The following is a 25,728-nucleotide window of genomic DNA, read 5'->3' on the forward strand; positions in this document are numbered from 1 at the left end:
CACGTGTAGCTCACGTGTACCATGAAATGAGCCAATAAAAGGATATAGTGCCGCACACATACACAATTTAGATATGCAGCAGAACTGATGGCAAAAAAAGTGACAGATTTTTTAAGAAAATAGCAGCTTATTTCACTGAAAGTATTTTGTGCAAAAAGTGTTTAAAAAATGTTTGTTTATACAAAGAGGAGAAATAATAGGCTTTTTGACCCCAGAGTTCAGCAGGGCGTCTGACAGTGCACTCACATTACTGTCACGTCTGAAGGACATCTTCACACGCAACCCCAGGATTTTTCGGCTCACCTTTTATGTTGTGGGAAATGTTATGTATCCACAGCAACTTTGCTAATACCGAGATTTTAGACTTGCAAATGGGAGTCATAAGGAGCCAAAGATTTAGACTAATCTTACTTCCAAAACACCTCAAAGCAATGCGGATTGAAATAAATGATTTACGGAGATTGCTGACACTTGGCTGCAGACCTTATGTCATGCCTCATGAGGCCTCAATTGCTTAATGGAACAAAAGAATCGTAAAAACAGCAAAGCTGTACTAATCTGAGGTGGATCCACTGAACCGTATTACAGCACATTATCGCTCAGTAATGAGAGACGTTTCTTCATCTCAGACTCTAATGCTTGAAAGCAGACTGTCGATTATGTAAGTATCTGGCCTGTCTTGATTCCTGATAAATGAGACAGGTGTATTCCTCGTCTCTCAACCTATCATTCTTTTCACACTCTTCCTCTTAGCACCTCTGTTCTCTCTTTAACGTGGTAATACGAAACAGCTTCCTTTCCAAGGAACCCTCTGTTTCATTAGCTCCTCGCGCTTTGAAGACCTGTAAGTTAGTCGGTGGAATCTTAATAGGTGGCAACTGTAAGCTATGTTTAGCTAAAACACAGTACATTGTGTGGCTATGTGAACGTATAGGACATTTTAAGAGACACCCTAACCATAACTCTCTCTGAAATAGCATCGGTGGAATGACAATGGTTTGAGCGTTTGTCTGTTCTGCGTAAATCAGAAGTAACTAGTATCAAAAGATATTCATTATATAATAACAATAATAACAGTAATAATAATGATAATGATAATAGTGCAAATGCAATGTTAAATATGATATAATATATATATAGGTGTGTATATTGTTATTTACAATATATATATATGTATATATGTGTATATACATATATATATATATATATACACACACACACACACACAAATATTTATATGTAATATATACTTATATGTAATATGTAATATTATACTTATTACATATTCAATAATTATGAATAAATAAATATATATTTTATATCATATTTAATATTCCTTTTGTGCTAATAATATAATATTATATAATATATTCTTGTGATTTATGCAGATTAATAACAATAATAACAGTAATAATAACGATAATAGTGCAAATGCAATATTAAATATGATATATTATATTATAGGTGTGTATATTGTTATTTACAATATATATATATATATATATATTCAATAATTATGAATATATTAATATTTATTTTATATCATATTTAATATTCCATTTGTGCTAATAATATAATATAATATAATATAATATAATATAATATATTCTTGTGATTTATGCAGATTAATAACAATAATAACAGTAATAATAATGATAGTGCAAATGCAATATTAAATATGATATAATATATATTATATAGGTGTGTATATTGTTATTTACAATATATATATATTAATTTAATAATATATTTGTGTGTGTGTGTATATATATATATATATATATATATATATATAATATTAGATCACAGTCACAGTGGCATCCCTAGCAGGTGCGCTCTGGGTTACAGGTAGTCATGGAGACGCAGCTGATCAGACAGTGACAGGATGTGAGATTTATGACTGACCACTGACAGAGGCCTCTCCCAAACAGAGGTTTCTGTTTCCTTTTCCTGCAATATTTATGTGCTCTTTTCTCATATGCCATGCAATTCTTCTTGTGGACATATTTGAACTGGGTTTGAGTTCAGAGTCAGACTCAGATTTATATTTATATTAGCAAAGGTTGAGCAAGTTGCACACACCATGGTACATTTACAAAATTTGTTAGAATAACTTGCAGATGTTTTGTGACCTCTTATTTGGGCTTTTTGTGTCTTTCTCCATGTGTTCAGAAAAATACAGTGGCAGGCGGACAGCAAAAGAGCGAGTGAGTGAGAAATGCCCTTACGACGCCACACACACCACTGTTCTGTCTCAGTTTCAACCATGTGCTTCTTGGTATCCACACATTCATCAGGGCTGTGATGATAGTTCTTCACTGAATGGGATCTATTTGTAGAGAAATTCACAAGTTACGTAATACCAACAATTTAGAGAGGGATAAACGTTTTTGATTTGTAAAGTCAGGTGTACAATGTTTTACGTCTCATTATATTAACAGCTAAAGCCGGAAAAACAAATCAAGGTCTCCTGCTGCTCGGTCTTTTGACCTGGTACATTTTAGCCCACCAGAGCTGTTTACAGAGGCCAGAAAGCACAAAGGTGTCAGACCTTGGCATACCAGCAGATCCCTTTACTTGCCAATGACTTTGAAATTCGTTCAAGCTCTCTTCTGCTTGCTTTAGAGTTTAACCGTGACTTTGACTTTGGCCTGGACACAAAGAGACTGACACTGATTGATTAAGGTCTTTGACTTGTAGATATCCTGCTCCATGGGACTACAAAATCTTTCAGAGAACATGGGTGGGTGTTGTGGTCAAGGGTTTAGAGGAACACGATAGAGTGTTGTCGGCGCTGAGCCTCCTAAGATCCAGATTTACCACATACTGCCAAAGTTATACATGAACGGACCCAAGACAAACAGGCCCACAAGCTGAGAGTGACTGACAGCTGACAAAGATAGCCACAGAAAGGGGACATGAGCATATGGTCTGCGGGAGTCGATCTAGAACATTCTATCCCCAAGTTCGCTTCTGTTTACAGCAAACACACTAATAGCCGCATGATGGATAAAATCTCGGAGAAGAGCCATGTCTGTCGAAAGTCAAGCTTTGATGATTAATCTCAACCAACTGTGGCCATGAGCTGCCTTTTTCTGAAGCTAAATGAAATAAAAAAGTGAATATTTTGTTCGAAGCCTCTAATATATTATAATTATTAACACTATATTGTTGGAAGTCAAACTTAAAGAAAAATATAGCTTAAGCCTATGCCCTTCTCTGATATCAGTTTGTGTCCCTTTCCCGTCACCTACATTATTGCTCAAAAGTAATGGGTAAAAAAGGTTGGTAAGATTTTTTTCCTTGTGTCTTCTGCTCACCAAGACTGCATTTATTTGAATAATCATACAGTAAAAACAGTAATATTGTGAAATATTATTACAACTTAAAATAACTGTTTTCTATTTTAATATATTTTAAAATGCTTTTTCCCTGTGAATGTAAAGCTGAATTTTCAGCATCATTACTCCAGTCTTCAGTGTCACATGATCCTTTAGAAATCATTCTAATATATGATGATGTGCTGCTTAATATTTGTGTGGAAACCGTGATTTTCCCCCCCCAGGATTCTTTGATTAATAGAATGTTAAAAAGAACAGCATTTATTTAAAATAGAAATCTTTGCAACATTATAAATGTCTTTTTAATTTCAATTAAATTTTGTCTTTGCTAAATAAGTTTCTAGTTATAATATAATAAATAATATATAAACAGGTGGCTGAAAACAGGATATGTGTCAGTATATTACATCCATGGATTCGGTCTTAAAGGGACAGTAGTCTAATTAAATATTTGTCTGTCATTAATGTTAATAAAACAGCAAGATGTTAAGATATTAAATAAATGTACTGTATATCCCTCTATGGTACAGAGTTGCCATATGGAAACAATTAATTTCTACTCATTTCCTTGTTATTCAGAAAAAATACAATATATTGCACAATGGGAATTAAAAGGGTAGCCCTTAAGGTTGCCAATGATGTGCTGTTTTTAATTCACATGGCATTTGAATGTCCCTCAAAAACCCCTTTTCCCACTGTCACCATCACATGGATGTGCTCCAGAAACTGCTCTATTTACCTCATTTCTAAACATCTTTTTTTGCAGCATCTTTGGTAAGTAAATTAGAAAATTTTATTCACAAATCAACTTTGTCTCGCATAGTTTTACTGTAAATTGAGAAAATATCAATGCAGTAATGTATTTCCCCATTGGGATTTTTTTTAGATAGTAGCATCAACAAAATGATTGTTGTTATTTATTTATTTATTTTGAAGTGTTTTTGGTAGTATAGTTGTATTTATGTATAAATAACAAAATTATTATTATTTTTTTTTTAGAAAATGAATACAGCAATATTTTACAGAAAGGGCAATAGGAAGTGTGCAGAGTTAGCTCTTCCATGTGATGAGTGAGGATGAGTTAGCCAAATGATAGGGAATGACATAAATTAAATGATAGGGATCTACTTATTTTTGGTTTGCATGATTTCCAAGTATATAAATCTATCAATTTCTAAAAGAAATGTGCATTTAAATAGAAAAGAAAATCATAATTTTATAGAAAAACTATTTTTTTTTACCGTTTTCCATTGTGGTACAGAGTTGCCATCTGGCAACGTTTCCCTAAGTATCCCCCAAAAAATCATTTTTTTCAAAAATCTATTTTGATTTGCATAATTTAAGCTATTTCATTTAATAAAAACTTAGAACATAATGCATACCATACAGGGACATATATATATCGTGAAATAAAATTTCTCATATCATGGTCATACTGCCCACTCATCCCTTATTCCACCATGAGAAATCTGGTCACCCTACATTTACTTCTCTTGCATCCTATTCTTTATTTCATAAGGGCAGCACAGCTGAAAGGCTTGTTTGTTTGAGCTGCGCCCTCTACTGTACAGGCGTGATTTTGCATTTCCTTCAGTCTGAAGGCTTATTCATTTCACTTTGGTGTGAAAAGGGCCTTTACATTTTCCAAAAATATAACTTTTTTTGTCAGAATGTGATGTTATTTTGCGACTGTTGCAGTGTCCTTAGAAATTTAGCATGAATGGCTGCACTTGTAGTAAATAACCATGCTGACTACTTCAACAGTCATCAAGTTATTTTATTAAATCAGTAGTAAAAACGCAATCCAAGAATGCAGTTATAAGTTAAGCTTTTCAATCATTATTTCTCTAGAACAATCCTTTGTTTGTAAATGTATACGTGTCATGATGTGTGTCAGTGAACTCAAAATCTGCTTTAAATTATTATGTACAACACAGGAGTTTTTGTTGCCATGGGAATCATCGTCCTCCACCATTGGCCGCCCCTCCTCCAGCTCCGCCTCCAGACTGATCCTGAGCTCCAGACATCATCAGGAAAAGAACAAGAGGGACAATATACATCCACTGGTGATGAAAGAGAAAAGAAAGACACAAAAGAAGTTTTAACATATTTGTTGGCGGCTTGAAATGCAACACATGGCGGTTCCTCTCCAGAGTCAATGATTAGGTGCAGGGCAATTACAGGCTTTTCAATTAATTGGCAAGTTTTCCCAAGCAAATCATTTTCAGTTTCATCCTTCCTTACTCTCTCTTTGACCAACCTCCACCACTTACTGCTTCTTACAAATGACTTTCCACTGTGAGGGAGAAATCAGGAGAAATGAGACTGAAAGTACAGGAAAGAGAAGCAAGCAGAGTGGGTCATGAACATCTCTGAACTTACTGGCCAAAAAGACTCTATTTGATCAAAACACCACTGATTTGGTCATGACCCAGCAAGAAACACACACAAAAAAAGCACAAGGACGCACATCAAACAACTGAACACCAAGCTGAAACAGAGGAAGGATCAGAGGATTTGAGTTTGTATGCATGGGTGCGTGTTCAGACCCATATACACACACAATGAGAAATGCAGCTGGAGTGACAGAGTAACCAAATAGGCTTAAATGAGTTTCAGTACTTGAAATGAATGGAAATCAGCTCTGCTCTCTGGCGCCCCCTGGTGGGGTCTGTGCTGAACTGGTGGCCATGAGGAACACTGCACCTCCCAGAATCAAATACCACTGGAACACAGCACAGACCAGCACAAAGTCAACACAGACACAGCACAGTCACAGCATAGTGAATGTAGAACAGCCAACCACGACACGCGCTGCTAGAGAATTTAGAGATCGGTTACAAAGAGGGACATTAATACTGGTAGGTGCATTTAGGAAAAGACAGAACAGACCAGCAACTTCAACATGGAGCAGAGCAGCAAATGAAGTAACTGTTAGCTCAAAATACATCCAAAAACATACAGTAACGGTCATCTTAGGCATTTTAGTCCACTGATACAAACTAATTCTAAGGATGAGTAGAAGGCCATTTGGAAAGGAGTTATTCCACAAGAGGTGAAATAAAAGATGAGAAAAGATTATTGTGATAATGCAAAAGGTTTCATATTTTTACTACCTAGAAAGCTGGGAAAAATTGTCACATTAATAATTAGTCCAAACGCAATACGATTGTCAAAAGTACAGACTTCGGTACCAAGTATGTTCTGAAATTTTAAAAATGTGATGATACCAGCATTTCCCCAAGCATTTTCTTTTAATCACTTTATTTATTTGTTTATTTTTATTATGCAAGTTTACAATGTGACAATATTTACATGTGCCAAATACAAAAAAAAAAAAAAAAAAAAGTATTTCCCCTAGCATTTTGAGTGGATTATTAAACCCCTCTGATTGGTCATTGTGTTCACACACTCAACAGATATGTCTATTTACAACATGTTTTTGAAGCGATGATCAATGTAGCCAATCACAGACATATCTGTTGAGCACATGAACACCACGGCCAATCAGAGGTGTCTGAATCCGTTCAACAGCGCTCAAAATGCTAGGGGAAATGCTGGTATTGTCACATTTTTTTGGTACCAAAAGTCAGTACTTTTGACAACCCTAAAATGCAAACATAATTACTTGAGTGAACCTAACTTTCACAGAAATATCAAGTAAAAACTGGCACAACTCAAACCAGTAATGAGTCTTTAGTCTCACACGTCATACAGAAAAAATAAAAATACTCACATATTTGGCAAAGAAGGATTTCTGCTCTTGCGGGTTTTTGCCTTTCTTTTCCATTTCCTGTTCCATCCTCTCAATGTAGGGTGCTGTTTCAGGTCTAAATCAGGGCCATAAGACAAACTAATTTCCAAATGAGCTGATAATCACATATGCAGACAATGCAATTTTTAGGTGCAATGTCTATATACTCTTTACAGTACTTATCTAAGCGTGGAAGCAGGGCTGAACGATTTTGGAAAATAATCTAATTGCAATTGCGATTTAATATGTGATTATTTTTTTAAGCTCTTTATCTTCTATATTATTCAAGCAATAAATCATTGTAGGTGTGGGAATCTTTAGGCACCTCACGATTCGATTCTTATTTTGGGAGTCACAGTCCGATTCCAAAACGATTCTTAATCTTTTTTTCTTATTGATTAGTCTTATTAATAAAACTTTTTTATTAGGTAATTACATTTGTAATTATACTTTTTAAAATAATTACACATTAAAAATGTAATTAAAACAATTGCATGTTAATGATTTTAAACAAATATAAGACAGGGCTTAGATTAAGCCAGGATTAGGCCTTAGTTTAATTAGGACATCTAAGTAGCTTTTATAAACGTACCTTAGAAAAAAAAAAAAAAAACATTAATGGTGTGCATCTTGAGACAAAACAATGGCACTGATATGTCAGTGCAAGATGCTTTCAGTTAAGACAGCTCAAACATTTATATTAGCCTGCGAATAGAATTAAGCCTTGTCTGTGAAACCGGGGAAAAGCTAGTAAATAATAAAGAGGGGAAAGGAGAAAAAAAAAAAAAAAAAAAAAAAAAAACCATATTACAAGTAATAAACAAAGAGTGCTTTCAGTATTTAAGAGTATCTCAACATTTTCCTTTCTAGAGCTGTGAGTGATTTTTCTCTTTCTCAGCTTTACTGTTGTTGATTATTATGATGACATCAAAGAGAGCGGGAAATCTAATGCACAGATCTCTTTTGAAATATAAGATGTGGTTTGCCCTGTCTGTTTGATCCCTTAAGACATAACTGACTGTTTGCATTAATTTTGCGTCTCATACTTGAGATGCAAGTGTATTTAACCACTTAAAAGGAGTCGCGCACAGTCGCATAACCGAGCACTCTTCACAAAGCGCGCGTCAGTATTTGAATTTAACATAACGACATAACTGAGACAGCGTTCGTAGAGCATTTGTAAGAAAAATACCGGCGGGTGAGACGATACACAACCGTAAGCAAAGCACGCGTTTCTCCCAGCGAATCAATGAAGTGCGCGAATGTTCTTGTAATTTGCTTCAACCTTTCCGAACTTTATTAAAGATTATTTTATGGATGGTACGAGTGGGGTGTGTGTGTGTGTGTGTGTGTGTGTGTGTGTGTGTGTGTCAGAGCGCAAATGGAAGCAAACAGAATAAGTTTCTAAAGCACACGCAGCGCCATCGCGCATCTGTGGTTAAAAACTAAGCTCAGAATCGTTAGAGAGAGAATATTTTCTCTCATCTCCATTGTATGAACAACACCATATTAGACAGATTAAACATAAACTGTGCTTTTTTTCTGTAGGCCAGGCATATGCGGAGCGTGCCAAGTTGATGCTTCCTCTAGCGTGTCACGAGCGTGTAATCGCAGCCTTTGGGTTTAAAAATCGCGTTGTCATATCGCGATATCGCAAATGCGATTAATCGTTCAGACCTATGTGGAAGTGATCAAATAATAAAGTAAATGTGTAGACCAGTGGATCTCAACCCACCATGAGGCCTCAGCAAACTTCCAAGGGGGGCCCAATGAGCCTTACAATTGTTTCAGTGTATAACACTGAACTGCCATCATATTTTTGAGTAGAGGTTGACCGATATATCGGTCGGCCGATATATCGGGCCGATATTTGTCTTTTTTTAATATATCGGCATCGGCCGATATCCGTGTTTAGTAGCGCCGATTTAAAGCCAACAGTCCTGGGAGATAAAGGTAGCCTAAGGCTTAAATTCTGATATTTCAAAGTCCTATGGCCATATATTTACTATATATTACTAGTAAACTATGAAGTGTTGCTTCACTTAGTGAAAGAAACAACGGATAGCATAAAATGCGTCGGGAACTGGCATAATGCTACAGCTGGTTGAAGGTTCGCTTACTTGTAGTTAACTTTAAGGACTGTAGTCCAAAACTACCAGCAGCTTGCTTGCTAACATATTAGCCCCAATGTTATAAGTTCTGTTTTATTTTTCCTGTATCGGAGTCGGAGAATTTCACTCTGTGCTTGGGGTGGAGAAGGCGGCAGCTCTCACAAACACATGCAGCGTTACTCCGACAAATATTGTCAATATTAAGAGGCTTTGGCATTTCTAATTAATGTAAGCCTGTTACATTCTTCTAGTCTATTATTATTACTATTAGGTAAGCTACTTTTATTTTTAAATTAATATTATAATAAATTTGCCCCGCAATAATTTCACAGCGCATCACCGCATAACTGATGTGCTGTAAGGATAATAAAAGATTAGGCTATCAGCTCCTCTTTGAAAATGTTTTAAACATTTTTTAGGTCTATTATACAATGAATTAGACCTATAATTAAAATTATTAAGTCTATAATATTTCCTAACACTGCAGTCATAAATGAAAATTAAGAGCAGCTTTAGGCTACTTCACCAACTTTAGAAAAAACAAAACAAAAAAACAAGCTGTTTAACACGAAATACTATTCTTCTCATTTGTTTCACTATATGTACGGGCCACAAAGGAAATTATGGAATAAATTAAGACAGTTATATACCGTTATCAGCATATCATGTTGAAATTCGTCTCTGAGAGAAAATGCTCCGTTAATGCAGCGTCAGGCAGCTCCGTCACTTTTACTTTTACTTTTACTTTCACTTTGAATACTGACCGAGGTTAAGCTTTTACCGGCATAACTTTTCCGCAAAGTTTGCACGTTGCTTCTTGTGTGATATCCATTGGCTCCCCTTCTTGGTTGAACCTTTCTTCGGGTGGCCTCGGACTTTCGGCTCGCAGGGGGCCCCGCGGATTTGTGCTACGCCACTGCGCAGAAGTTTATGACATTTGTTCGGAAGCATGGTTTGATGCAAATAATAGCCGGGTTTCCATCCAACTTTGCATTAATGAAAATTCAGCTCAAGAATATGCGCATCTGCGTGTGTTTCCATCAACTGTGTAATGCGAATAAAAATGGACATCAGCCTAATAAAGTGATGTGTTCCGACCAATGACTATATATATATGTTGCACAGTTATTGTCCTCATTAAACCTGTCTAACGTTAACCGTCAAGAATGTCAGAAATCACTAAGAGTTTAGCACTGTCCTTGCATACAAGGCTGTGCAACATGAAAAAGTTTTTAATTGATTTTTATTTATAAAGTTGTATTTATTTTATTTAAATGTATATTTAAGTTTACATTTATGTTCCAACAAACTTGAAAAATTCAGCTTGATAAATGCTCTAAAACTTTTATGTAAATCAAGTCAGTGTTCAATAAATGATGTTAAGTTTAGAAATGTTGTGCATCCACTTATTATTAGTGTGACATTTTTGCATGCAAATGAAGGGGAAAACTTCAAGATATCGGCCCTAAAAATCGGCAGCACATATCGGCCATCGGCTGACCCTGACCTCTAAACATCGGCATCGGTTATAGAAAAACCCATATCGGTCGATCTCTATTTTTGAGATTAATTATTTGTATTATACAGATTTACCAAATATACATATCACCTTAGATAGGAGGGCCTTCAAATTTTGTCTTGGACAAATGGGGGCTTTTGGGTCAAAAATGTTGAGAACCACTGGTGTAGACTAAGTAACAGAGGTAGCAGTCTGACTGTTAGGCCACGTGTCCACCAAAGTGTTTTTTCCGAGGCTAGCACATTTTTCTAATTGTTTTCAATGGGAGCACCACACTTTTAAAACGGCAGGAGTGTAACGATGAGCTAAGCGTCTGCTTCATCCTGAGCGCTCGGCAATTTTTACCGGTCGCCGAGAGTTGAATAATGTTCAACTTTGGGTAAAACGCAGCTCTCGCCACTGTCACTTTTTACCCAGCCGTCCAATCACAGTGGAGGAGGGGCGGGACAAATACCACAGTCACCTACCACTACATGTTTCTGCTTGTACACCGGCAACAGATGACAACAACAAGCATAATAACCAAACAAAAATAATGTGTGTATGTAAACTCACGCTGGTGCAGTGACTGGTGCCACAACGCTTATTGTTGTGTTAAAGACTTCCAGGTCAACCTCATCCTCCACCTCTATTCCACGACATGACCCGGGGATTGTCACTATGGAAATGCCGATGACATATCCGCTGACATCGGTGTGAAGGGTGATGACGTCACTGAGGTGGGACTCCACTAATGAGCACTGCAAAAAAGAACGAGACAAAATGTATAATAAAAATGTGTGCGTCTGTGTATATACAGTACAAGTATTGGGACAGTAAATTGCTCTGTTAGCTGTGGTGTCAAGACATCTATAAATATGATTAAAAGATTAATATGAGGCAGAAGTACAGAATGTCACATTTTATTATTGGCTGTTTCAACACAAAATGTTTTACCAACTAATAGCACTTTTAGAGTTTCATCCCTCTGCCTAATGTGAGCACAAGTATTGGGACGGTTTAATTTAAAGCTAATGTAAATGTGTAAAAGCTAATATTTAATTGTAAATCCCTTGCAACCAATCACAGGAGCGAGTCTGTGACCCATAGACATCACCAGACTCTTGCTTTCAGACTTTGAAATGCTTTTCCAGGCCTTTAATGCAGCCATTTTCAATGGTTGCTTGTTTTGGTGAGTTTCTGCCTTTAGTCTCCTCTTCAGCTGGTGAAATGCTTATAATTATAAATTAACTTCTTAAAAAAAAAATTCTTACTGACCCCAAACTTTTAAATGTGTATATACTGAGATTTAAATTCAAATAAAGGGCCCTATCTAATGTTGATATTTGCAGGAGGTTGACGTACAGCTCTCACGAACGCAGTAAGGTAACCTTCAGACTGTCTCTCTGTCTGTCGATCCACCTGTAGAGAGACTCTGGGCACCCGGATCCTGTACAGACCATCAACTGCTGCCACATCCTGAAAGACACAGGCAGAGAAATACAACAGATTATACCAGAGACACAGCAGACAGGGTTACGACATTTCATCCTTTCCTCTTTAGCCGCAAATGTCCTTGTTTTCCTAAAGAGCAGGTTCTCACCTTCAATATAGTCCTGTCTTTCTCAGAGAGTTGGTTTTGTGAGAGATACACACTGTTTTCTCTTCCACCCCTGAACTGTAGGGCACCACGAAGGCGAAATCTGGGAACATCATCTGAAACAAAGACCAGCAGTGACGATACTATAAAGAGGCTAATAGACACGCTAACTATTAAATATTTACCTTAATACTCACCCACTTCAAATGAATGCTCTAGTGGCACAGAGAATCCGCTGAAATCGGTGTCCACCGCATCTCCTAACTGACAGACAAAACCATTTACATTCAGTCTGCATTCAGACAGATCAGATAGCAGCCTAACATGCTAAGATGGTCCACATGCAAGAAATCAGCAAATACACATGCCGAGAATGTGATGTTTAAAGGACATATTCAACTTACCCTTCGACCGTTATTGCACTCGCCAGATTGTGTCCATAAAAGCGTAATAATTGACAGGACGGACAAAATAAGCGACAATGCTCTAATCGTGGCCATTTTGTCAAGACTTCCGCTTTGTGTAACGGAAATACGGCGTTTCAAAACAAAAGTCGTAGAAACATTGAAGATGTGATGAAGATGAGATTCGTTTCTCATGAAATGTACAGGTGCTGGTCATATAATTAGAATATCATCAAAAAGTTCATTTTTTTATTATAAATTATTTTTAAAAATGAAACTTTCATATATTCTAGATTCCCTACATGTAAAGTAAAACATTTCAAAAGTTTTTTTTTTTTAATTTTGATGATTAGAGCGTACAGCTCATGAAAGTCCAAAATCCAGTATTTCAAAATATTAGAATATTTCCTAAGATCAATCAAAAAATGGATTTGCAAAACAGAAAAGTTCAAGTTCTTTAAAGTATGTTCTTTTGTGCACTCAATACTTGATCGGCAGGACATATTACAGCAAATGACTTGCTCCTAGCACAAATTACTGCATCAGTGAAGTGTGGCATGGAAGTGATCAGCCTGTGGCACTGCTGAGGCACTATTGAGCCTTCAGATCATCTGTATATTGTTGGATCGACTGTTTCTCATCTTTCTCTTGAAAATATCCCATAGATTCAGGTCAGGCATGTTGGCTGGCCAATAAAGCACAGTAATATCATGGTCAGCAAACCACTTGGAAGTGGTTTTTGCACTGTGGGCAGGTGCTAAAGTCCTGCTGGAAAAGGAAATCAGCATCTCCATAAAGCTTGTCAGCAGATGGAAGCATAAAGTGCTCCAAAATCTCCTGGAAGATTGCACTTGATAAAACACAATGGACCAACACCAGCAGACGTCACGGCCCCCCCCCAAATCATTATTGACTTCAGAAACTTCACACTAGACTTCAAGCAGCTTGGATTCTGTGCCTCTCCAGTCTTCCTTCAGACTCTGGGACCATGATTTCAACATGAAATGCAAAATTTACTTTTATCTGAAAAGAGGACTTTCAACCACTGTTCACTGTCCAGTTCTTTTTCTCCTTAGCCCAGGTAAGATGCTTCTGACGTTGTCTCTTGTTCAGAAGTGGCTTGGTAGTCCTTTTCCTGAAGATGTCTGAGTGTGGTGACTCTTGATGCGCTGACTCCGGCTTCATTCTACTCATTGTGAAGCTCTCCCAAGTGTTTGAATCGGCTTTACTTGACAGTATTCTCAAGCTTGCGGTCATCCCTGTTGCTTGTGCACCTTTGCCTACCCAATTTCTTCCTTCCAGTCAACTTTGCATTTAATATGCTTTGATATACACTCTGTAAACAGCCACCCCATTCAGTAATGACCTTCTGTGACTTACTCTCTTTGTGGAGGGTGTCAATGATTGTCTCCTGGACCACTGCCAAGTCAGCAGTCTTCCCCATTAGTGTGGTTTCAAAGAACAAAAGATACCCAGAATTTATACTGTAGGGATGGTCATTTAATGAAACTCAAATGTAAATATTCTAATATTTTGAGATACTGGATTTTGGACTTTCATTAGCTGTACGCTCTAATCAACAAATTTAAAAAAAAAAAAAAAACTTTTGAAATGTTTTACTTTACATGTAGGGAATCTAGAATATATGAAAGTTTCATTTTTTAAAATAATTTACAATAAAAAAATGATCTTTTTCACGATATTCTAATTATATGACCAGCACCTGTATATTCATCATTTATTTTTTATGAGCTAATTTTAAAGTCTTTCAGTTACATCCGACTGCATCCCTTACGAAAATTAACCATGGTTTTATTATAGTAAAACCAAGTTTTTTGGTGTATTATATATTTAACCATATTTAAACTATGGTTATTGTAGCAAAACCATGGTTATTTTGTGGTTACCATGGAATCATTTTTTTTTTCGTAGTAAAACCATGGTTAATTACCACAATAAAAACCCTTCAGTTCATTTGCTTATGTTTTAACTAAACATATGAAAACATTTTTTTTATTCTCATTTATTTCGGTCTTAGGCTCTAAAACTGATAATTTTGCTATGTTTCAACTGTTAGAATGAATTAGTTTGCAAAAACAAGCAACTTGCTCTGATAAAACAAACCACAAATAAACGAGTTGCCTCACCCAAACAACAACAACAACAACAAAAAGAATATTTATACTGTTAGTAGTCGGTCATTGTTAAATTTTGACTCTTCTTTAAAAAAAAAAAAAAAATCCACTTTTGTAAAGCGGACATGGCAACACTGCTAGAGCTGCCAGTGTCTCTTCTCCTTAGCCACTAGAGGGCGCGCCGCACACTAGAGCGCAGTACATTGAAGTACTGCTAGAATCTGCACTTCCTTCGCCGGGTGCAGTGGCGTGCGCCTGTAATCCAAGCTGCTGGGAGGCTGAGGCTGGCGGACCGCTTGAGCTCAGGGGTTCTGGGCTGCTGTGGACTATGCCGATCGGGTGTCCGCACTAAGTTCGGTATCGATATGGTGCTCCTGGGGGAGCCCGGGACTACCAGGTCGTCTAAGGAGGGGTGAACCGGCCCAGGTCGGTGACGGAGCAGGTCAAAGCCCCCGTGCCGATCAGTAGTGGGATCGCGCCTGTGAATAGACGCTGCAGTGCAGCCTGAGTAATACAGCGGGACTCAGTCTTTTGTGTGTGTTTTTTTTTTGAGTTTCTCATTTTAAACGGGATTGCATTAATTAATTATCTCTAAATTAATCTTTTTGGCCGAACTTTTAACTTTATTGGGTACATTAGTCAACCTTTCTACCTCCAAAATTAAAAATATGTTCACGGATGCTTTTAATTGACATTTTTTTCACAAAATTTGGTTCATTTTAATTCCATTTCAGTGGCCAGAAAAGAAGTGATGCAGTGCCCCCTCTGTTTACGAAATTGAATTACACCTGAATTTTGTGCAACACGAATCACTGAACCAATAGGAGTCGCTGTTCGCATTATTTTTGTAATTCATTTCATGACCTGGATATCCCCCCATGATTAATCCATTCTCAGCGGCCCAGGTTTCTGCTAAATTAGTTTTTGTTGTTTGTTTGTTTATTTGTTTTTAGGAAATATGTCGCGGTATGATTGACTTTTCACATTGAGCCTGCAATCACATGGTTCACTGTGAGACCAAGACGGATTTCCAAAAGACAATAACGGGTAAACTGGACAAAAACACATGCTTTAAAAGCATAGAGGTCTTAACGCTCAGTAAATGTGTGCGCCAATGTACAGGGTTCTCTCTGTGTGACAAGTTTGTGGTTAATAACTTCATTATACCTGTTGTTGTCACAAGTAAAGAAAGTGTAATGACAGGAGTTGGACACTAGAGAGTAGCTTAGTAACACGGGAAAATGTGCCCACGCCAAAACAAATTTTAACATGGCTCAAGAAGACAAGTCACGTGCTAAATTGATTGATGAAGACCTTTATATTCATCTCAATTTACTGCCTCTAATCATAGTATTATTATTATTGTTATAGGAACTTATTTTAAATATTCAGACGTTTCCACATTAAAAAATACTATAGTAATTTATAGTAAATACTAAGTACTTGAATTAATTTGATGTGGTAATTCTATAGTTTCTGTGGTAACATAACAACTATAGTAATATAATCAAATTACCCAATACTGTACTGTAAGTTTTCTACAACTATAGGGTATATTGTACTACAATACACTACAGTTACTGTAGTAAAAACTAAAGTATACTACAGTATTTATTACAGTTCACTATAGTTAATACTACAGTATGCTGTAGCATTCATTAACAAAGTGTTGTAAATACTAAAATATATACAGTACAATTTACTGTAGTATGGTTCAAAAACACTATAGTATTTACTATAAATTACTATAGTATTTTGTCATGTGGATTGAAAACGATGGTCAATTTTGCATTAGGCCTGTTTTTATTACTGCACATTTAAACCTTTTCCCATGAAAATGTTTTATCATTTATTTTTTATCTTCATTAAAAATATTTTATTTTACCCTTGTCCCAGATCCAGATTAGCTTAAACTATGAAAATCCATCTTAAATAGCTATATTTTTTTACTATTATAATCAAAGAGTAAGAATAAAAATAGGCTTTATAAACTTTTAGGATTTGTATTGTGTAAAAATGGTTTATATGCATTTTTACAAAAATTACAAAAATCCCTCTGTTATGACGTCATTCCGTCACGACCAACAACATTGCCGCTAAATTTTAGCTCTCAAATTATGTTAAAAAAAAACTGTTAGCAAGAAAAAGAAGTCGGTCATTTTAGTACAAACATGTCTTAAATGCTATTAAACACATTACAGCCTAATTTTAGATGTGTGAGTGGTGAAAATGTTCATGACTTCCAGGGGAAAAAAAGACAGAATTCTCCAGTGATGCATATTTACATGATAAATAAAATCAGTTAAAACTTGTCGCAGATTTAATAAACTAGTCACAGTGTGGGAAATGTTTATTTTCTAAAAGTCCACAGGGCCAGAAGTGGTCATAGTTAAAGAAACACACTACTGTATAATGCAATCGTTTAGTGATGTTGTCCGTGGGTCTGACATATAATGCAATAAAATGTTTTCCTGTTTAAGCTGTTACAGACATGACTAAAGTTATGTCTACGCAAATATTGCAATGTTCCCCAACCACCTGAGAATGTACTGAATATCTGTCTTTGTATTGAACCTATTAGATAATAACCGCATCGACAACAGATCCAGAATGGGCAATCATGGCCGCAGGTTAATCAATAGCTTAGATCGATTACAATCAATTACAGTAGCACACAGTTGTTGTCTTCCACAACCTCATTTTGTTCTGTACTGCTCTGTTCCTATTGTTCTGTAAATCAAGGTTAATGATTATCTAACACTCTTTTCCCCCAATCAATAGTGTACCCACTCAGTCAGTACGGGACCCACAGACTGCCATTAAGATCCAAGGCATGAGAAAAAACAAACAGACGCACACCCTTTCAATTACATAAATCAGATGACACTGAGGTAAGTGATACAGCATGGCGTACTGGCATTTCCATAACTGAACACCTCTCTAAGAGAGCCTGTATGATTAATGGACTGTCTCAGCAGAAAGGCTTGGGTTTTCCATGCACCCTTGCCATTTGATTTCCAAGACATTCCTACTTTGAAATGAATATATACGTCTTCCATCTAGTCATTGCTGTCTGTCATCATACCCTCAGACAATAGTAAAGCCCCACACTCCTACAGGACTATAATTAGCCATCTCATCACTGTGAAGGCATGTGTGTGTCACTGAATTTGTGGGGTGACATTTGATCATAAAGCAGGATAACATTTTCTGCTTACATTTAATGATTAGAGTTGTTGTATTGTGACATATGATTTATATATGAAGATTTATAAGCCCATATTACGTCTAATTGAATTAAATTAGCACTCCATAAAGCATGAACTATCATGTTTATATCACTTTCTTTCCCGCTGCATGTCTTGTGCTTGTGGTTGTACATGAGTCTCTTCTGTCTCCTCTCCTCCGTAATATTGTGTTATTTTTCTCCTTGACACCTGACTCTCAAGTTACACTTCTATAAATAGCACAGTCTGCCCAGTCATCTCTCCCCCAAATTAAAGTTCAAAAGAGCGTTTATTGGTGTGTGAAGCTTAATAGAGCGTCACCGAACTGTACACTTCAAGCAGGGGCGTGACTAAACTCTGATCTCCGCTGTTTTTTGCCGTTAAAGACAGATGTGTGTGGACCGTGACCATTGTAACTGTTGCGTCTTATACCACTGAAGTGTTACATTTTACATTTTTATTGTTTTAGTTGTTGCCTTTTGAAGAAAATATCCTTTTAACTCTATTTTGTCATATCATATTAATTAAATTTAGTCAGTTTTTCATTACACGTCATGCAAGTTCAGTTGAGGATATTTAAAATTTTTAATAAACACTACCGTTCAAAAGTTGAGAAGAATCTCTTTTGCTCACCATGGCTACAGTAAAATCAGTAATAATGTGAAATACCATTAATATCATAAATTGTAATTTATTCCTGTGATGGCAAAGCTGAATTTTCAGTCTTCAGAGTCACATGATCCTTCGGAAATCATTCTAATTTGCTGCTGAAGAAACATTTCTTATTGTTGAAAATGTTGATTTTTTTCTTACTCAGGATTCTTTGATACACAAAAGAACAGAATTTATTTGATTAATTTTATTTTATGTAAAATGTCTTTACTGTCACTTTTGATCAATTTAATATATCCTCGCTGAATAAAAATATTTAAAAAAATCTTACTGACATCAAACTTTTGAACAGTATCGTATTAATTTAAACGTATCATCATTTAACAAAACATGCAAAAACTCTCTTTGATGTGAATTCTTCAAGTTTTAGTTGTTCACTGTTTATTTTCTAGCACATTTGTTACAGAAACTGTGGCTTACACCTTCAGATTAGCATGTAACTTCAAGTTCACTTGTGCATTTGCATCATTTTGTGCAGATGCAGTTATGATATTAAGTTACGTTTTAAATATCTCATTATTCTTATGTATTCAATGTGTTTGGGTGAGTTAATTAACCCATTAACAAAGAGCTTAAGTTTAACCGCTTTATTAGCCTTGTTATTCGGAAAACATCACACTTCTCACACGTGACTTGGCCTAATGACTGAGCAGAATTGTCAGCACATGTACTTGTTGAAAAGAAAGGGGTGGTTAGAAAGTTGTAAGGTCAAAGGTCAGCCTGTCAAATGCACTTAAGCTTCTCAGCAGGCTTGTTTCTGTTCTTTCCACGTCTCTCTTTAATTTTCTGAGGTAACAATCACTTCATAGATGATCACAGATGTCAAGCAGCTCCACTTTAATATGCTCCAAACAGGCTGTCAATCACTATATCTACAAATATATCATGCCGTTAGCAAATAGCTTGGTTCACAGCACGCTTTAACAAGATTATCAATTAACAGGTTTGCCACAGAGACACCCTGTTTGTTTTAATGTTAAACTTTTTTCACCCTTGTCGCTGTCTTTCGTCTGCTCCTCCTGTCCAAGTTGCCTCAAGTGACACTCGTTCTGTTGCTCTCCCTCCATGTATTGCTCTATTCTCTGCTCACCCACCCTCCTCTATCTTACTCAAGGATGAGGAGGACATGCTTGCCAAGGAAGGAGGGAATAAAAGGGATGAAAGATGAGTAAAGTGTGGGAGAAAGAAAAGTCAGGGTGACCGACATATGACGAACCGCCATGCCTGAACCGAAGAAGCCAGGTAAGCCTCTTTAAGTTAATTTTCAGCATTGATTTTACATTTAACACTACGATATATTTTAATCACCTCTATTTGTCATTTTATATGTCACGTTAATGTAAATGATGCTCTTATACTCTGACTGGCAGAATGCTTGAGTGTCTGGCCCACACTTAACATTCATAATAACATCCATTTGTTGATCATTTCATTCAGCGAGCTGTGTTAGACAATCAGTAGATAAATCTTGATCATTGGTTCACACTTTTTATTGGCGAACTACCTGCTGAGGCAGAGAAATATTGCTTTATTTGCTTAAAACGTAAATTATGGTCCTGAATGGAAACTTATTGTAAAGAGATGTTTAGACTGCCTCAGCTGTGACAGGCGTTGAAAGATGAGTTTTATAGGTTGGGTTGGCAGCAGCAGGAGTGCGAGGTCAATTTTCAGTTTGGGGTTTGGCAGTATAGACGACAAGACTGAGAAAACACTCACTTATTTATCTTGGTGATGATTGCTAAGGCTGGAATACACTACACAACTTTTTTTTTTTTTTTTTTTTTTTTAAATCTAAACAGATTTGAAAACCTAGGCATCATACACTTGCTGACTTCGTAAATGGTTACAGAGAAAAAACTGGGCATCATACACTAACTGACCACACGTCTTTCAGGTCATTTTGAGTACAACAAACTCACACATAAAAATGCGCTTCATTGCTAGGAGACGCATGACAAACAAAAACAATATGTGTTCTAAAATTGGCTCAAATTATCAAATGTGTTTGATATTCTCAAACTGGATGGTATTATAGTCTGAAGATAAACATTCGTAGTCAGTGCCATCATGATTTTTTGTGAAATCTGTCAACTCTGACTGCTAAAAAATCTACAGACTGACTCTAGACTGGCAACTAGAGAAAAGTGTATTGAATTTTAGCCTTTTATGACTAATCATTAACCAGTGTACAATACTCTTCTGTACCTATAACGAAACATAAACTTAATTTGAAATATATTTGGTCTGAGGTAGAATCACATTCCAAGAGGGAGAAATAATCAAATTCAAATCTCATTATATGTGAATACTCTGAGGATATCACATAAAGCTGCATGAATATGATGTTTCGCCTGCAGAAATGTTTTCTTAAAGACCTTCGTTCAAACACTCATTGCTCAAATGACCCCGTGAGTGAAATTCTGATCATTATGAAAATGAATCTATTGATTTAAGTAGTGCGCAATTTAAAATCAATAACTTATGAAGTGTGTGGTCCTTAAAGTATTAGTGCTGATAGTTGGAGTGGGTTAGTTCTGAACATACAGTATGATTTCAGTTGCTGGCACTGATACAGAGCTAAAAGCTTTAGCTATACTGCACTTTTTTATAGAGCTTTTAAGGAGAGTGAATTGCAGGTGTAACCAGCAGATGGAATCATTTGCATCAAATATCAGGAGATGATGTCAAAAGATACCAGTGTTCATCCATGTAAGTGATGTTGTGAACTTGTGTATCTGACTTGAGGCTCTAAATTATGATTACACAGTCTTGAGACAGATTTGACAGACACTGAAAAATCTCCAGGTGGAAGAGGAAGCGCTGAATGGTAAAGAAACTAAAGGTTGTACAGTGTTTCGAGCTGCTGCTGAATTTCTCTGAAAATCCTCACGGAGAAGGCATTACTCCAGCAACAGCAGGATAATAAGCAAAACTTGCTGTAATAGTCTCAAAATGCATTTAATGTACAGGGAAGTAATTGTGGCGCTAAGCTGCTTAACGGTGGATGCTGTTAAGGAAAACAGATATGGATGCTTGTAATTACTGTAAATAGAACTGGAAATTCCAGATATTTAGACGTAGAAAGATGGAATAATCCACAGTCATTCTCAGGAAACGGAACCATTTGTTCTAAAAATATAAAAATAATTAAAAAATATAATATTATTTTAATTGTAATTATTTGTTAAACTGACTAAAAACTAATTTATACAAATAATTTGACCATGTATAATGGGGCTGACACAAATAAAAAGTCTGCATGAGCATTTTACATGGTGATTACAATAGCAGTAAAAAAAAAATTAATTTTATATTTATATAACTATATTTATATAAATAGTACAAATGTACTATTTGTGTATGTTTTTTTTTGTATTATACATTAAACAGATTTAAAACAATTGTACAGTGTGACTAAGTTCAGTATTCTGTTAAGTTCATCACTTGGGAACACATTTAGCAAACAACCCTCCTGAGAACGACCCTTTCAAAAAAGCACAAGGTCAGTTCAGTGTCACCATGCCTTCTTGAGGCCTGCCTTGTCCCTGTTATGATTCAGTTTTTCCTTCTAACTCAGCCCCATGACTTGGTGTTAAACCCTGTCTGAGAGCATGACATCAGGAGTGTCAGATAACTAGTAATCTGTTGCTCCTTCTCTTGTCTATCCTTTAGTTTTCTCATTCACACTTCAGACCACACACGATGCCCTTCTTTTAGTTCACTGCTTCTTAAAGATCACATTTACCACCCTCCACTCAAGTCCCCGGGTCACATACACGGGCCACTTTGCACTGAGTTGGGACCTGCCAGAACAAAGTCTGTCTGGATCTCCTGAAGCTGTAGTGACTGGCAAGGAGCACGATTCCTTAATAAACAGCTTCCAGAATAGCCCCGTGGCCTTGAGCAGCTTTTAGGAGGGTGTGTGATTTTACAAATGGGCATGTTGACAGTGGAAAAGTGTTCAGAGAAGTGTGTCTCTGTGCATATTGCTCCATAATTATGCATACTCTGTAATGATAGTACTGTAATAGGGAGTCAAGGCTGTGCGCTATAAATTGTGCATTTGCATTAATATTGGATTGGGGCTGAAATAAAGCCGGCTGTATGTGATATGTCACATTAATATAAATTACTTCACAAAGAGTCTAATATAATATCCAAGCTTAGTGAAATGTCTGGCCTGTGACAGTTTGAGATGGGTGAAGGATTCCTTAGGATTTCTAAAAATGTCTTGAAATGGCTCTTTGATTATTTGGTTGTGGTTTAAACATCTTCTGTGACAATGTTGCGATTCATTTTCCTTCTTTATAAGCATGTGTCGCCTTTCCGTGCAGTAATAATGTCATTTCTGTCCTGGCAAGACAACAAGAGTTCGGTTCCCTGTAGCCCTGCTAATGAAACACCCGGAGTATTGAGTATTAGTGAAGTTTAAGCCTCTCACTTGCCATCTGAAATGTCATTATTATGATGCCCCCTTTTCCCAAATCCCCCTATTTTTACCACAACATGCAGAGCACAGAAATCATGACGCAGACACTGTCTGTGAACTCTGTGATCCGGGATGGACAGACTCTGGCTCTGACCATTTTGTTTGTGTGTGACCCACATATACACACACACAACTTTACCATACAGGCCTAAATATTTATAATAATAATAATAATAATAATAATAACCTTGTATTCTAATTAATTTTAAATACCAGTGAAATTTCACAGTTCTTGTTTCTAATTTTGATACACACAGCAAAAACTAGCTTAACTAATATAAAGTTCTAACATGAGTCAAGTGAACAGTCAGTAATAAAGCAAGAACAAATGAAGAAATTACAAGCAATAGCACAAATAAATACAATAGAACAGAAATACAAATAGTGCTTTAAGTTTTTTAAGGTTTAGGTAATCTAACCATGGTATTCAGGTGTAGAAATCAGATGTAAAATAACAGTTTAGTCTTTATCCCCTTCCTATTCCTAAGGTCTCTTTTGAATGGTATTTGTGCCGGGGTGGTACAGTCTAATGCTAAGGAGTTATTTTACATATGAATAGATTTTTCCAATGGAGGGCATCCTTGGATCCTTGGACATTCCCAGAGGGAGGTTTTGTATACCTCAGTGTAAGTAATCCCCTCACACACACATGCAGTGACAGTGTCTTAACATTCAATGTCTCAATTCCAGCTGGGATAGTGTAGCATTACCTCATACCTGTTAACATCACAATGCGCTCCTTGGCATGCATCTCCTTCATGATGGATTACACGCAGATGTGTGAGCGCTCGCTTTTGGTGTGTTTCAGAATATGTCCTCCAACTTAACCGTAATGGGATATGTACTGCATGACCTGATATCGCTCTATGACTGTATTCATCAACCACTGTTGCATATTGCACACCTCAGCGGTGCTCAGTCCTCCTCCTGGAGATCTGGAGTCATGAAATATTCAAGTAAATCCAATGACCTTGATTAGCTGGTTCGCGAGTATTTGATTAGATTTGAACTAAACTCTGCATGGAAGTAAATCTCGTGGAGCGCACTGGCAAAGCCACTGTGCTAATTTGTATCTATTTAACTCTTCTAAATCGTCAAACTTTTCTCCTGCTTTCTCAGCACCCGCAGTATAAATAAATCATTTCCATTCATGTAATAGCGGCAAGGTCTGTTTTTAAAAAAAGTGTTTCTTTAATAATTATGTGTGAGTATTGTAGGTAATAAGGTGTTTGCATGGCTCAACAAAAAGGATGGTGGCCTGGGACCAGTGTGAAAGAGACTATATAGACATTTAAAAAAACACAAAAACTATTAAAAATGACAAAAACAAAACAAAATGACTAAAACTTTAACTTGGATTAAAATGAAAATGGAAAATATAAAATTAAAAACTGACTCAAAATATTAATAAATACTAGGGCTGCCCTCGACTAAAGATTTTTCTGGTCGACTAGTAGTTGTTCATTTTAAGCGATAGTCGACTAATTGCACGTTTATTAATAAACCATATAATCATAATAAAGAGCCTTTAATGCCTACATAGCCTAATCAGCGTATTTGTGAGTGCACACAAATAAAATTAGACTCTTCACAGATTCAAAAGATGTATTACTCTTATCTGTATGACCAAAAATTGACGGAGTATTTTAAATGCAAGTGATCACACCGATCACTTGTTACAATTTTAAAAGTGTTTTTTTATGTAAATAACATTTGAGGGGAGAAAAAAAATGCAATTTATATGTGTGAAACTCCCCCCTCCCCCTATAGGACACAAATGAATTAAAATGTCTAATCTGCACTTTTTCCTAAAATGAGAATTCATGGTGATCACTGACTGTCAAGATTAGTTACAGTTTTGCTTATTGGTTTATTAAAAATGCAATGTGCTATCCTGAGAGCGGAAGAGAGAAAAAGATCACTGTCAGAAAGTAAAGAGGCCATAATTAATCTCAACATCATCACACCATAAAGCACACCTTTTGACATTTATTTTATATGATAGCCTGTCTTTACTTCATAAAAACTGGGGGAGAGAATAATTTTAATTAAATGTTTTAGTTTAAATCATGTTTTGAACTTCAGCTTATGTAAATCATTTTTGTTGAATAAGCTGAAGTGATAATCAGATTAAAATGAATTATAATTCACGTAAAACTATTCTTATAAAACTATATAGGTTGTAATTACATTCACAGCATGACCCACAGCAACCAGTTTATTTTTATTCTCAGATCAGATGATCATGATCAAACTGTTTCTGCATAGTCACCATCTCTCTAATCTTAATTTTTATCCTCACCACCTCATCTTTCCATATGTGTAGGAAAGAGATATTTACTAGATCCATAACTCAAATCATCAGTACTGTCACGCAGAGACTGATAGATATTGTAACGTTTCTCTTAAGTGTTTCCTCTTGCTGCCAAAAGAATCACTCTCTCCATCCTCATAAAACGGGAAACTTCATCATGTGCGGCCGACCCTCCCTGCACTT

General features: G+C 36.3%; 2 protein-coding genes across 5 annotated transcripts in view; one reads left to right on the forward strand and one right to left on the reverse strand.

Moving 5' to 3' along the window:
* Nucleotides 1–5,097: 5,097 nt before the first annotated feature.
* On the reverse strand, nt 5,098–12,874 carry emc10 (ER membrane protein complex subunit 10). Of its 2 annotated transcripts, XM_051887659.1 has the most exons (8): nt 12,709–12,874; nt 12,502–12,568; nt 12,308–12,420; nt 12,070–12,183; nt 11,281–11,465; nt 7,078–7,171; nt 5,964–6,066; nt 5,098–5,404 (listed from the first exon to the last, which is right to left on the reverse strand). In XM_051887659.1, exons 1-7 carry the CDS (start codon nt 12,802–12,804, stop codon nt 5,980–5,982), a joined length of 756 nt encoding a protein of 251 aa, XP_051743619.1. In that variant the 5' UTR covers nt 12,805–12,874; the 3' UTR covers nt 5,098–5,404; nt 5,964–5,979. The 2 variants fall into 2 exon arrangements, with proteins under 2 accessions (XP_051743619.1, XP_051743618.1); XM_051887658.1 differs by lacking the exon at nt 5,964–6,066.
* A 2,203-nt stretch (nt 12,875–15,077) lies between these two features.
* mybpc2a (myosin binding protein Ca) overlaps nt 15,078–25,728 on the forward strand; it is a 34,142-nt gene continuing 23,491 nt past the window's right edge. For 2 of the 3 annotated variants that reach the window (XM_051887634.1, XM_051887636.1), the window contains exons 1-3: nt 15,078–15,890; nt 17,625–17,734; nt 19,857–19,984. In XM_051887634.1, coding sequence (XP_051743594.1) covers nt 19,963–19,984 — 22 coding nt within the window. In that variant the 5' untranslated portion in view covers nt 15,078–15,890; nt 17,625–17,734; nt 19,857–19,962. Of the gene's footprint in view, nt 15,891–17,624; nt 17,735–19,845; nt 19,985–25,728 lie in introns of those variants that run through there. The other variant, XM_051887635.1, reaches the window with a different exon arrangement.

This window comes from Ctenopharyngodon idella, chromosome 3 (genome assembly GCF_019924925.1).
Source record: "Ctenopharyngodon idella isolate HZGC_01 chromosome 3, HZGC01, whole genome shotgun sequence".
Classification (NCBI taxonomy): domain Eukaryota; kingdom Metazoa; phylum Chordata; class Actinopteri; order Cypriniformes; family Xenocyprididae; genus Ctenopharyngodon; species Ctenopharyngodon idella.

Bases quoted from the DNA above. Each gene is read 5' to 3' on its own strand.
- emc10 (XM_051887658.1), bottom strand. From the start codon at position 12,804: ATGGCCACGATTAGAGCATTGTCGCTTATTTTGTCCGTCCTGTCAATT. The intron at 12,569-12,708 runs GTAAGTTGAATA...TTTGTCTGTCAG, and splicing joins AGTGCAATAACGGTCGAAGG to TTAGGAGATGCGGTGGACAC. The intron at 5,405-7,077 runs GTGAGTATTTTT...TTTCATCACCAG, and splicing joins AATCCTTCTTTGCCAAATAT to TGGATGTATATTGTCCCTCT.